The 14,066-nt window shown below is 40.8% G+C and overlaps 1 protein-coding gene across 2 annotated transcripts; it reads left to right on the forward strand.

Moving 5' to 3' along the window:
- The first annotated feature begins 1,618 nt into the window (after positions 1–1,618).
- On the forward strand, positions 1,619–13,501 carry si:ch211-234p6.5 (uncharacterized). Of its 2 annotated transcripts, none has more exons than XM_063893750.1 (24): positions 1,619–1,845; positions 4,332–4,401; positions 4,512–4,610; positions 4,702–4,774; positions 4,884–4,984; positions 5,209–5,327; positions 5,420–5,632; positions 5,739–6,024; positions 6,117–6,176; positions 6,304–6,456; positions 7,052–7,102; positions 7,199–7,279; positions 7,380–7,532; positions 7,634–7,732; positions 8,113–8,221; positions 8,406–8,479; positions 8,968–9,072; positions 9,151–9,241; positions 9,579–9,628; positions 10,101–10,220; positions 10,311–10,676; positions 11,319–11,440; positions 11,660–11,760; positions 11,880–13,501. In XM_063893750.1, exons 1-24 carry the CDS (start codon positions 1,805–1,807, stop codon positions 13,034–13,036), a joined length of 3,894 nt encoding a protein of 1,297 aa, XP_063749820.1. In that variant the 5' UTR covers positions 1,619–1,804; the 3' UTR covers positions 13,037–13,501. The 2 variants fall into 2 exon arrangements, with proteins under 2 accessions (XP_063749820.1, XP_063749821.1); XM_063893751.1 differs by lacking the exon at positions 1,619–1,845 and adding an exon at positions 3,663–3,868.
- The last annotated feature ends 565 nt before the right edge of the window (positions 13,502–14,066 follow it).

Here is a 14,066-nt window from a genome sequence, read left to right on the forward strand (position 1 = left end):
GTGCCCTGCTGCTGACTGAGCACCCGTTTTTTCACTTTTCATTTGAGAGCTTTCCTCTCTGTCGGGGTTTTTTGATATCATTCATGACTACAAAATGCATCTTAAAGCATCGTAAACCTGTTTTCTTGCGGTCAGATTAGTGAAGCATCAAAGAACTCCACAAGACGCTGACTCAGTGCAGCAGAGAACTTGAAAAGGGGCCTACTATGTGAGAAAATGCTTTTACATATTCAGGAAACCTTTAAAGTCTAGACTGACTTATTTGAGGACTGAGTGATAATGTCCTATGATAAAATACTCCGTTATTATCTTGACATTAAGATTTTATATGTGTATTTTACACAGATCAAAATGTGTCAACGATTCTTTAATTAAGTTTAGAATTTCTGCAAGGAGGTAATCAACGTATTATAGCCAGAAAGTAATTACAATTGTATATCGTTATAATAAAGTTATAAATATCTGCAATGTGTACGCCGCTATAATCACTTTAATGTAGAAAATACTCATTTTATGTCCCAACTCATATTATTTGAAGGTCACAATACTTCAATACCATCTATATCACTTAGTTTATTGGAGTTACTGCTCATTTTTGGCCAATGTTTACTTATTTTTCTTTAATTTGAATGTATTCCTAATGTCTGCTTTACTTTTTGATTATTTACTGTAATGTCTTTTTTTTCACCTGCTATTCAGCTTTTGCTGTAACACTATACATTTCCACTCTGTGGATAAAGGATTTCAGATTCTGATGTTATGATTTTATTACTTTACATACAACAAATGATTGTATTGTTAATGTTTTTAAGAAATATTTGAAAGTTAGACATTTCTAGCATTGTACCATTCAGAAGATAAATAGTTTAGAGTATACTACATTTCATGTAACAATTGAAACACCTTTACCCTTTTAGAATAACTTGTTGATTATCTTGATTCTTGATTTTGCCTCTTTGCCCAGAAACAAAGATGGTAGAGGTGGTGACAGCTTCCTGTGTGTGTGAGGAGTTTCCCAAACCCGCCAGTACAGAGGAGAAGAATAACTTGATAACAATGTCCTCTGTGATGGTCGAGCTGGGGCTGGTCCTCTTTATCTTGGCTCTTGGTGGGGTAGAAGGTGGTGGAGGTGGTCTGGGTGTTGATACAGTGAATTCCTACCATGTGAAACAGGAAATCCAACGATGGAAAGAGATTGTAAATTACAAAATGATATTCAAGCGTATTCCTGTAACAATATCCTGTAACAATAATACAAAAAAGAGACAATTTTACAGTCGATAAGTTCAACAAAGATAATTTAGTACAGATTATGTGTGTTATTCTTCCTCAAGACTGATGATTTAATACTGGCAACTAAATCTTTCATCATCATGAAGCCGGATCCAAACAGCTGAGAAATGAATTCAACTTATGCAAAGGGGCAGAGAAGAAAGAATGGGAGAACAGCTGTTTTTTTTGTAAATTCCTAAGTCACAAACCCACACTCAACAGACAGAGAGGCTGTCAAAGGCAGGGTGAGAGGGAGGGACACTGAAGAGGGAGAAGCGGGGAGAGAAGGGGTCTCACAGAGAGTGCACTGTTAGAGGACAGAAGAGTGTTAACAGCCAGCGTAGGTAGATCACCGGAGCAGCCACAAGTCAGAACGGAGAGTGAGAAACGGACAGGAAGGTTCAAACTTGTGAAGAGAGAAGAGGAGATTAGCTGGAGAGTGTTGTGACTGTGTTTGGGCAACAGGAGCGTTTGTTAGCCAGGAAGAGGGCAGCCGAGCCTGAGGAGATGCTGTGAGGAAAAGTGCCAAGTGATGGAGCTTGAAGCACCCAGCAGGCGAGCACAGCTAGTCAGGTACAGCAATATGGCATCTTTATTATCATTTGTGTCCCGTGCTATTCTGAGAAGTATCTGAACAGTGAAAAACTACTTTTTTTAAGGCTTTGTTAATCCTGTATTTCCATTCATTTTATAACATTTCTAGTCATTTTCCACTTTGACTGCGGTAGCTAAATGTTGAAAGTGCTGTAAAGCAACCATGTAATGTCTTATCTGACTTTTTCTAAGCTTCACCCATAGTGTATTTACCCTTTTCAATTATAAATACCCATTTTAAAAGTTTGTAAAGCCACAAGAAATATGTTGCATACAATAATCCAGTATGAGATAACTCCTAAGGCAGTCAAATGTATAAAACGCCTTACGTCATTACTTCATTTATGAGGGTCAAACGTTTTGTGATTATTTCCCTGACATTGAAAGACATGACAATGTAGGAGACATGCAAATGTTTTTTGTAGATGGAGAGGGTGGGATATTTTATTCAACATGTTCTGTGTCCAACTTCACATGATGCTACAGAGCACCACAAAGCGCACTCTGTGTGGTACACAGACCCACCGTTTGTCCTCCCCTCCATCCCTCTTTAGCATTTTAAGTCTTCCCCTCCCCGAGCAAGTCACCCCCGCTGATTAAGAAGGAGATTTTCCAAATATTTCACAACACCCACGTAACCCCCCCCAGTGGCTATGAGGTTGTTAGTCTCCGCTATCATCCCCTACAAAGACTTGATTGTTTTCTTTGTTTATTGCGTGTCTCACTTGTACAGGATTGTGTTTGATATCAGCGAATATTGCGGTAGACAAACCACGCGGAACCTCTGGTTCACCCACGAGTGCGTGCGGAGGCTCCGTGTGAGATGCTTCTCATGGATTTTATCTTCAAGTTCATCTGGGATGCTGTTTCACCGGGGTCACCAAACAATACACAGTTTAGATAAGTTGTCAAATAAAGACAATAAATCAGGTTTAAAATCATGTAAGAATAGTTTTTATTAGACGATTGAAAATGAAATGATTACATTAGTACGTTATACATATTTATGTACATAAATACATACATTAACTGCAGCAAATACATACCACACAGTAAGTTTTGTTCTAAAACATACACATTCACATTTAATGAGATATATATATATACAACAGTAAGTTTGGAAATTAAAAAAATATATATAAATTGTAGAAATAATCACCTTTAAACATTCATACTGAAATACAGCGAGAATGTAGCTCTAGAAATAGATATTTACTTTAAAGTAAAATGCTACAAAATAAAATATGATCCAATTTTATATTTGTATGTCATTATAAGGGCCTAGAATGGATATAAAAAAACACAAATAAAATATACAGGGCAAATTGAAAAATTAGCAAAGTATCTGGGCAGCATTAATTTGAAATGAAATGGCAAACGTGTGACATGAAACTGAAGAACAGAGCAAACATACAGCAATAACAGAAGAAAGGAGTAAGGAAATGAATCCTGGGTTGAACAGTAGGTGTAAGGAACACGCTGTCATGTGACCTGAAGTACAAAACCAAATCTGCTGATTAACTTTGTGGCCTTGGCTTAAACAGACAGCGTGACACATTAAACCCCCCCCTCTTATTCATTTCTCTTCCACCGGCCACTTTACTTCCCTGGCTCCTTTTATTTTGGTTTCCTGTCCTCAGCAGTCAACCCTGCAGTTTGGGACGCATTCCAAATCTCGTCTCTCATACCAGCCCGTCCCTGCTGCTATAGATTGGTTTTCACACGGTCCCGGGGCCCCTCCCTGCTACCATGGCGATGCAGCTGTCACCTGTCAGTTTGGTGGTGGGGACCGCACTGGCCTGTTGTAGCTCAGAATAGAAATGTGGGAGAGTTTTAAGCTGGAAGTGTGAGAGCACAACACCGAGTCCCAGAGAGGATGAACAGTTGACGGGGAACAAAAATCTGAACTATATGGGAATGTGGCAAATGTGTCTTTGGAGGTTACATGGCAGTGTTCATGGGAGTGACTGACTGCTGCTACAGGGGGAAACAGATTGTATTGGTAAGGCCAGTTCATTCAGATGTGTCCGCAGAGTTTTACTGAGAATTGTTGTTCAGGCTTGCACTTGATGTGTGTATTTATAGTTTATCTTTTATTATGGAAACTGAAAAGTGTTTGCTCAGAGATTGTGGTAAACTATCAACTGTTGATCCCATTTCATGTGATTTCATTACTTTGTTGGTGTTGCATTTAAAAAAAAACCTCTTCTGGGTATATTGTGTGTTTGTGGATACATACTGTATCCTCTTGAAGGAAGAAACTCTTTCTTTTGAACACACATGTATATGAAAGAACCTGGTTAAAGTCCACTCCAGGCCTTAGTTTGGGTGCTAAAACCTACATTTCTGACAGGAGTTTGTGACTGGTTGGTCCTCTAGTTAACTCATCTTCCTTTTATTGTTTTGGGCTTCCATTGGTTGGTTCTAACTGCTTATTATGTGTTATTTTAATGTTTTCAATGCAGAATGGATGATCAGGACAGAGTAAGCCAAACATCCAGCCGGGCAACCATTTCCTACTTTCCCGTCATGCAGGTTTGTTAAAAGTCAGCGTTTTTCTAGCTTGTCATTATGTGCTCATGTGAACCGCTGAATAAGACGCTTTGAATGCATGAATATTTATTATTTTCATCCTTGGCTAACAGGAAAGTGATGGAAGGGTGCAAACATTTGGGAAAAGATGTCAGTCTGCCAAGAGAGATCCCAACTGCTCTGTGGTCATCAGAGGATGGCTGAACAAAAAAGTAATTTCCTCTGCTTAACAATTCATTATTGCATGTAAAAGAGTGACTTATTTAAGCAAACAGCAGCCCCTAATGAATCTCTCTTTTGCAGGACAGCTCTGGTTTGAAGCTATGGAAGAGAAGGTGGTTTGTCCTCTCCAACTTCTGTCTGTTTTACTATAAAGGTACACATCTTATAACACTGCACTTTGGATGAAATGAAACCATTTCATGTGCTCTGATTGTCCACCAATGCATCTCTTTTGTTCACTTTTATTTTCTGTCCCCTGCCAGACAGTAGAGAAGAGTCTGTGCTGGGCAGCATCCCACTCCCGAGCTACAAAATCCTGTTCTGCACACCGAGGGAATGCAAGAACAGAAAGTTCACGTTCAAGGTATCATCATGAGGTTACTCGTGCAAACTAGAAATATGTTGTTAACGTTTGACTTTCAGTCACACACTTTAAAACTGTTGTTGATCTCATAAATACACTTTTATTCAGGAATTATACTTCCACTGAACACACCAGTGGTTTTATGTTCTACACCAAGCCAAATTAAAGCAAGTATAGGAGAATATTCAACAGTGTAACATTGTGAATGTTTTCTTTAAACATAGGTGGTGCACCAGGGAATGCGCTCCTACTTCTTCAGCGCTGACACTCAGGAGGACATGTTGGGTTGGGTCCGAGCCCTCAGCCAGTCTGCTGCAATGGAGTCGAACAGCTCCCTTAACAGGTAAAACACTAATCACTTTGTGCTTGAGAGTGAAAATACTAAAGAAATGTCAAGATTGAGCTTATGTTTTCCTGTGTCTCTGATCCTTTCAGGCGCTGCTCAAGCTACCAGGATTTCACACAGATAGGTGGCAGCACTGAATCAGTGGATTTCCCAAAAAACCCCTCTGATGGAGAGGATCCCTCCCAAAGACACAGGAACGTCAGCAGGACTCTGAGCGAACCGAGCCACCTCGCTGGTGGGAGGATGGGGACGTCGTGCTCAGAGCTGAGGGGGAGGCGGAGTGTGCGTCAGAGAAACAGCAGGTTGTCAAAAAGCACACATTTAAATCCCGGTGGTGTACTTCGAGGTAAAATCCTCAGAGTAGCATCCCAAATGTGTCATTTCTGTTCTGTTTCGCTCTTCAAACAGAACACCCAGCCCTCGTGAATTTAGCAGAAGAAGAGCTTGTGGTCCACACCAAGAGGAAGACTCTCTTCCTGGTCAAATCACGCCACCCATGCAGACAGAAATGATGAGCTCAAGAGGTCAGCTGGGGTCGCGACCTCATACACCGGTGGGAAGGGTTGACATTCGACCTAACGATGACTCCGCCATGGGGCCGCATACTCTGTACTACGCACCTGCCTCACCTCAGCTGGAGTTCAAATCCACTCCGACCACTCCAGTCACGGAAAGGTGGCAAAGCATAAGCAGGGTCAGGATTACTGAACGCATCTTAAACATACAATCTAAATAGTATTGGTTTAAGAATGACTATGACACACCTTTTCTTTTCATATTTTACAGCCTATACCCACCTATGGGTCTGTCCACCATATCCAGAGTGGGAGACGACCGTTAGGAAAGGTGACTATAGTGTGACCAACGCATTTAATGTAAACATCCAGGCTGATGAGCAGCAGTGCACTGTAGCATTGTATGTTTTGTATATAATGCTATGTGTTCTCTATCTATATACTGTCTCTTCTTTCAGAGCTACTCTACAGGGGCAAATGCAGACTTACTGCCCCCTTTGCCCCCCTCATCAAGGGCCCCACATGCTCCCCAGCACCCACACCACCATCACCACCACCATCATCACCATCACCGCAGCAATATGTCTGTTTGTGTGCTACCGCAAGCTATGGTACAGCCTGTCTGCCCTCTGTGTTCCTCTGGTGTCTTATGTGGTACAAATGTCTCCTCCCAAAAACATTTTGTGTTGTGGTATTGTCTTGAACAGTTCAGACTCATTTTAAGTATTTCACTAACCTTGTTTTTTTTGTAGAATTTGTGATATGTATGTGTCACTGACTTGTTTTATGTTTATATCAATGTAATATTGTCACTAATGCTTGTTATATCAGTTTAATTTGTGACCAATTAATCATATATTGTGATTAATTATGGCTAAATCTATGAGTTCTGCCATATGCATGCTTCATGACATTAGTGTTACATATAGTAAAGCAGGTATTTTTCTTCCTAATTCATGACCTTGGCCTCTGTTGCTTCTGCCATGTTCTTTTGAAAGACTCCAGCTCCGTCTTTACATGCATCAACATACATTGACCAACTGTAGTCAACACAAAGGATACAAAACATATTAACTAAAAATTCACAACATAAATATTGACAATCACATATTTGTTAAAGCTGGTGAACAGGAAGAAGAAATATCAACAATAACACGGATTTTAAATAGAACTGTTTAACAAAATGATAACCTTGGTGCATTTCAGCCTCCAAAGCCTGAAACCCCTCCAATCAGGCCTCTTGAAAGTGATGCAGACGTGAGTATTCACAACATTGCATATGGCACTTGCTGGCCTCAGCATATGTTGCCATTATTTATCTTATTGGATGTTTGTTTTATTTTGCCTCTTCAGGTTGTGTTGACGAGGTTGTGTGGGTGTGACAAGCTGCTCCAGTCTCTGTCTGTAGAACTGGCCCAGCTGCAAATGGATAAAGTGAGTAATAACTATAATATAATAACAATATAAACCATTTAAAGCATGTTGTGACTGTTTTAAGAGTACAGATAATACATACTTGTATTCGATGTTGCAGGATAGCGTCCAGTGTGCATTGGAGGTATCCAGACTGCAGCTGGAGGAGTGGAAAAGTCAGGGGCCGAGGGCACAGGAAGAGGCGCTGATCCAGAAGGCTTTGCTCCAGGAAGAGCTGGTCACGATCAGGGCCAAAATGTGTGACGTATCATTGGTGTGTAACAAAATCAGACTGATAATGAAATCAACTGTACAGTAGATTCTCCGGTGGTTTTAAAAAAAAAGAAAAATCACAAATATACTATTTTTATTCAGGAAATGGAAAGGGTGTGGAGTCAATATGAAAGAATGGAGAGTGAACTGTGGGTTATACGTTCACACCTGCAGCACATCTGTAACTTTGGAGTGCCACAGGTATTTGAAATGTACAAGCTGCATGGTTCCTGATGTGTATGTGTTCATAAGTTTTAGCTGTTGACCTGGTTCATATAACAATTTCTAATATATCACATGCAGTCTCATTAGAGTATACCGCCAGCCCATCTGAGTAATTCTACCAACTGCTTAAAAAATAGCTTTTTTCTCACAAGCCAATCATAAAAAAGAATTGTGATGGAGGTTTTAAAAGACAGTACAAACACAGAGGTCAAATATACAGTAGCTTTATTTAAACACGAAGTATGAGAACAATATTGTATTTTCTGAAGACGAAAGCATGCCAACCATTATAAACCTGAAAACGAGTATAATATGTCCCCTCTAAACCATTAACATCATTTGTTTCTTGTTTTCAGGACCAGTCTCAGGCCCAGAGAGAGCTGTGGATGATGGAGGACATTCTGGCGGGACTAAAGATCAACAGGGATCACTTTCGCTTCCTGCTGGGTCTACAGAGGCACCACAGTAAGAATCTCTGTTACTGTCACGCTGAGAGGCTGTGGATAGTATAGATGTCCCAAAAGTTCAATTACTTCTTGCTTCCAGCTGGTGTCGCCATTGCGTAAAGTAACCTGGTTCATCCTGATTGTGCGACTGAGACCTGACAATAGATGTCAATACTGTGACCTTTTCTGTCTCCCCCCCTCAGTGTTCCAGCAGTCATCTCCACATCCAGGATCCCCGGGCTCTCCCACAGAGAGGCTGCAGAGTGGACTGCCAATGGTACGACTCCTGTCCATTGTTTGTTCTTCACCTTGATATTAGCTCTCTGTTAATGCTGGGTAAATGAAGTACACTCAATGCTGAATGGTCTGTGAGCATCTGCTGACTAGATCTTTGAGTCCTACAGGTGTTTTCTTACAGGATGGCTGTAGTTCTTTTTATGCAGAAACGGGAGAGTGGGTAGACTCTGAACAGGCCTGCAATTATATTACATATAGATCTATTGACTGCTGATTTATTTGTGATGCCATGGGTTTATATGTCCTCCTCTCCTTGTTTCAATGTTAGTAATAGGCAACTCATTTATAAAAAGATTACGATAGTGATCAGTAAAACATTATATCAGCAGGATTTGCAAGCCACAGTTGTCTGTACCATAATGTTTTGTCTGTCATCATTTTAAAAACCTGTAAATTGTGAAACTTCTAATCTAGACGGTATGGATATTACATCTTCTATCAAACCCCTTGTGACAATGATCTCTGCAGGATATGGAGGAAGAGCCACCACTCCGTCCACCGTTACCCGAGGAGCTGCAGGAAAGCTACCAGAACAGGGTTCAGGGCCATGGCTGGACAGAGTCACCATATGAGGTGTGAAATAAAAACAATATCAATGACCAGCATGTGCAAGATAGAATATAATCAAATATGTCTCTGCTTGTGTTTCAGGCGATCTACAGCCATACTGTCGACCCCACACAGAGAGGAGGAAACAGCCAGCCTGACCTCCTAAATGTGAAAGCACAGAAAGACTCATGTGGTTGGTGCAGATTCAGTATCAATAGTTAGATAGATAAAAAGACAAGGCATTGTACACAGTCAAATTAAAAGACTAGAAATAAACAATTCAAAATGTAAACATCTCAATAGAAATAAAATAGCATTAAAAAAGTCCATTGTAGAAGAAGGGATATTACTGCAATGGCCTGTCAGAGTATTTCATATAGAAGAGCTTCAATGTGTGTTTTATGCAGAGCTGTTTATTTCCTTTGTCTTGTCTTCCTAACTTCTCCTTCTTCCTGTCACTTTCTCCTCCCACCCATCCTCACTCACCCCTTCTTATACTTCTCCTCCTCTTTCCCCGTTTTCATTTTCAGAATCTGGTTCAATGTGGATCCCACCAGATGCAACAAACCAATCAACCAAGGTTTGATACCTCACAATTTCCTCTTTGCTGGTTATAACTAAATCATGAGTTCTGAAATGTGGTCCAAAATGCTCCAAATATAGAAGCAGTCAAAGCAGATTTTTCTTCCCTGCACTCACAGCCAATTTCAAAATCTTTGATTCTCTCATCTTTCTTGCAATTAGGGCATGTTGCAGTGCCTCTTGTAGTCGAGAGGGGGAGGCAGAGGCGCGCGTCTCAATGCAGTAGCTCAGTCTTGTCACATTTGCCACCCAACCCCCCTTCTCACATGCTCAAACACACATACATACATATATGGGAAAATACAGATGCAGCTGTGTGCACACGTACAGCTCGTCAGAAACACACAGCTGCAGTCATAGTGTTTTTCATATGCAAATACATTCTGGTCCTTGCTTTACCTTCTCTATACGCATATTGCTGGGGTGCAGGGTTCATGAATGACTCATATTCTGAACATTGTTTTTTCTAGAAGATGAAGATGAGTGAAGAAGAGCAGATTGAACGGATAAAGAGGAATCAGGAGAGGTTGACGAATAGGAAGAAACCCCCCATACATGGTTCTGGTGAAAGTTCAGAGACAAGAGAGGAGGTCTGACAAATGATTAATCAGTATAACTGACTTACAGACATACATGGTATACTCATATATGTTTACTGATCCATCAATGTGTTTCCTCAGGCTCCCTTTCCTCTAAGGGTGACACGAGTTGTTACAGCTGTACTGCCTTCGTCCCTTGTGGCCAGGCGGGTTTCTGTTGAGGATCCCCCGCCTGAGCTCGACAACCCACTGCCCGAGCAGATCCCCCCTGAGATGCAGGAGAAAATGTTGACTAAGCCATCCAGGCGTCTGCTGCCGGAGGGTCCGGATCAGAAGCGTTGCTCGGCAGGGATGCACCATGATCAGGCTGTTAAAAAGGCAAACAGGCAGCAGCATCAGGGAGGGTTGAGGTCCCCCAAGAGGGAGTCACGGTCAGACAAGACCTCCAGGAATCAAGTTCAAGACCAAGCAGGTTCCGGAAATGGAAGTGAGAGCTTAGACACAAGGGTAAGGGATAATAAAATAATGATCCACATGATAAAAGCATATTCAAAGTCATAATTAATATTGTCTTAGAATTATAGTTCAACAAACCATTGATTTTGTTGTCATTGGCCTTGCTTTCTCATTGTTTAGGAACACACACATACTGTAGGTGTAAGTCTGTGTAAACATGTATTGAAATCTGATATGTAGAAACGTATTGAAGTGGAAACCCTTCCCCAGGGAATAAACCAAGCTTGCAGAGAAAGTGAACAGATACACATATTGTTTGTGTTTGCCAATTATAATTCATAGACAACAAAATGTACGCTGTGTTACCCAAAATACTTAAGAGACTTACAGTAGTCGGGGTCAACGAGAGCCCAGAGAGGTCAAACTCCTTTATAGGCCTTTTATTAGCCTACTACTTCAAGTTAACATAAAATAGATTAATTCAAATAGACTTATTTTGGATTTAGAAGCATGTTTTAAACCTGTAGTCTCTGATTGCCAACAGAAGAGATGTTGCAAGTGGTTTCTAAACTGATGCTCTAAATAGGATATAGGAAAGCCTTTGGCAAATAGTTCCTGCCATAACTCACTTCTTTCTGTTGTAATTTGAATTTGAGCTGTTAAAGACTGTCTAATGTGTCAATGCTTGAACAGACGGATGAACGGCGCTCTGCCCTCCTGACCCCTGACCTGAGCCCCGACCTCTGTCTGACCCCTGAGCAGCGAGAGGCCAAACTTCGTCGTGTGGAACGGATAAGGGAGAGAGTCATAAAAAGGTGGGATTTTTTAAATATAATTGTATGAATGCATATATATGTATACTTTAGGAATATTAAGGGTCCATTGATGTGTTGTTCTATCTATCTATCTATCTATCTATCTATCTATCTATCTATCTATCTATCTATCTATCTATCTATCTATCTATCTATCTATCTATCTATCTATCTATCTATCTATCTATCTATCTATCTATCTATCTATCTATCTATCAGCGCAGTCAGACAGAGTGCAACTTCACACAATCAACTACCAATCAGGGGGGAGGTGCAGGAAGTTCCCCCTGACAAAGCTAGAAAACAAAGGATGAAATCAGGTACGAATTTCCCAACATATTACCAATAACTGAAACTTTACACATAGATATATTGTTATTTAGATAAATAGCTAAGATCATACTACCAATGCATTAAGTAAATCTTGGTCTGTTTTCAGGCCAGAGATCCTATGATGGCTATGGAAGCTGTGATCATATCCGAGGTTCTGCAGAACTTCAGCTTTCTGGTGGAACATCTCACCATGAAGAGGAAAGAGAAGGACATGTGAAAAATTCTAAAAGTCAAGTCAAACATGGAAACAACACACAAGACAAAGATCATAGTGGAAGAAACGGGGTTGCCAAAACTAAAACCAGACGCCCAGCTTCACCCTATCACATCTCATCCATGACTTTCTACCAGAAAGATGGAGGCAAGGGGTTCACGAGTTGCAAGGATGGAGAGGAGCAAAAGTTTGAAGAACCTGGCGCAGATGATCGTGAAAGTGATTTTTCATCCTCTGATCTCAGAGCCAAGTGGTTCCTCTCCACCAACAAATGGAAAGGGTTACCTTTGCCGATGGACTCGTGCAATGAGGGGGTATCAGACGTTGAGAACCAGCCGGCATGCACTGAAAACCTGACTGATTCCAATGCGATGTCATTGTCAGTCAGTGAAAGCTTGGAAAAAATGAAAGAAAACCACTCACTCTTCTATAAGATTGCATGTGATATCTGTATTTCAGACACAGACATTACAAAGGCTGATGGCAATGGCCAAACACCATCGAGGCCAGGAGAAGAAGAAGAACTGCTGATCACTGAATCTTTGTTGGACGAGGTGCTCCATAGCGTTGGGAGATCTTTCAAACAAGAGAGCCTTCAGGAATCAAGACTACATTTGCAATCAGATGTAAATGAAAATAGTCGCTCAATTAAGGATGAACTCCAAGATTCCACCCAGGACAAAGCAGTGTCAAATACCTCAGCCAGTTTAGAAAAAAATGAAGACACCTCAAGGCAAGACAGCCAGTTGGAAGTTGAAGAAACTGTCCATGGAGATCCTGTTCAAGAAACCAGTTCTGATCCGGCCCTGGATGAATCTGTAAAGATGAGAGAAGAACAGAGTGGGACGAAAGAGTCAGAAGACAGGAAGGTGGACCAAGAAAGAGCTAAAGAGCGGAAGAAATGTCAAAGTTTAAGTGAGGTCAAAGAAACAGTCCCAGATGGAGGCAACTCCATCACTCCATCAGGCTCTGTGTATGAGGGCCAAAGGGTGATGCGGAGCGCCTCTTTTGGGAAGGCAAGAGTTACTGTGTTAAGGACAAGTTTGTAGATGCAAGAACGGCAAAGGCTTAAGGGGCTTAAATGAACGAACTTGGAAAGGACAAGGACGCAGTTGAGTGATGAATGGTAAATAAAAAAGAATGAGGAGAAGGACTTGAAGTGGTTGAAAGAATTTGGACCTAACATTTCAGTAGAAACGGTAAAATGGGAACATTTAGAAATAGTTGTTGGTAAATTAGAACATAGCCCTTAAACATAATATATGGTTTGAAATGGATGAACATATAAAAGAAAGTCTTACGAATATTTAATGAAAACAATGTTTGCAAATACAGTGTTGTTGTTTCAGTTAATGGAGCACATCAAATGTATAGTGGAATACATGGCAAGTATTGGTTAACTCTTTCATTCCTCTCGAAACATGCTTTTAACATAACACTGGAGTACGCATGATTGCTGCTGGTGGATGGCAACATAACCGTGTTATTGTCACCATAACAAAATGTGATTTGTATCTCAGATATCCTGATTAATAAACATGTGATTGACTACATCACGTTGCCAACTCCTGCTTTATATACATGTGCTAGAAACAAGCTTATGTTTGCTGATGCACACGTCCCTTTTGTTTTTGCTCAATGAAAGTCCCCCTCTGGTGCTGAGGTGCTGCCCTGATGCAGAATTACACAGAGCCAGTGAAAATGCCTTTGTCACTTTAAATCCTTGCCGTGTCTCAGTCGATGACATCATTGTCTGAGAACACATTACATCACCCCTTCCCAGGCTCTCTCTCTTAAAGACAGCACCACCTTATGTTTACAGGGCTGCACACACATGCACACATACACACACAGAGAGAGAGAGAGAGAGAGAGAGAGAGAGAGAGAGAGAGAGAGAGAGAGAGAGAGAGAGAGAGAGAGAAAGACCCGCTTATCTGTTTACAAATGTGATATCAATATCAACATGCATATTAATTCAGGACAAAGCCCATAGATGTGGGCGATTAAAAAAGCTACAAGTTGGCATTTGGATACCAAGACATTACTTTTAAACATACTGCAGACATTATTGAATATAAT

The sequence above is a fragment of the Eleginops maclovinus genome, chromosome 10 (assembly GCF_036324505.1).
Source record: "Eleginops maclovinus isolate JMC-PN-2008 ecotype Puerto Natales chromosome 10, JC_Emac_rtc_rv5, whole genome shotgun sequence".
NCBI lineage: Eukaryota > Metazoa > Chordata > Actinopteri > Perciformes > Eleginopidae > Eleginops > Eleginops maclovinus.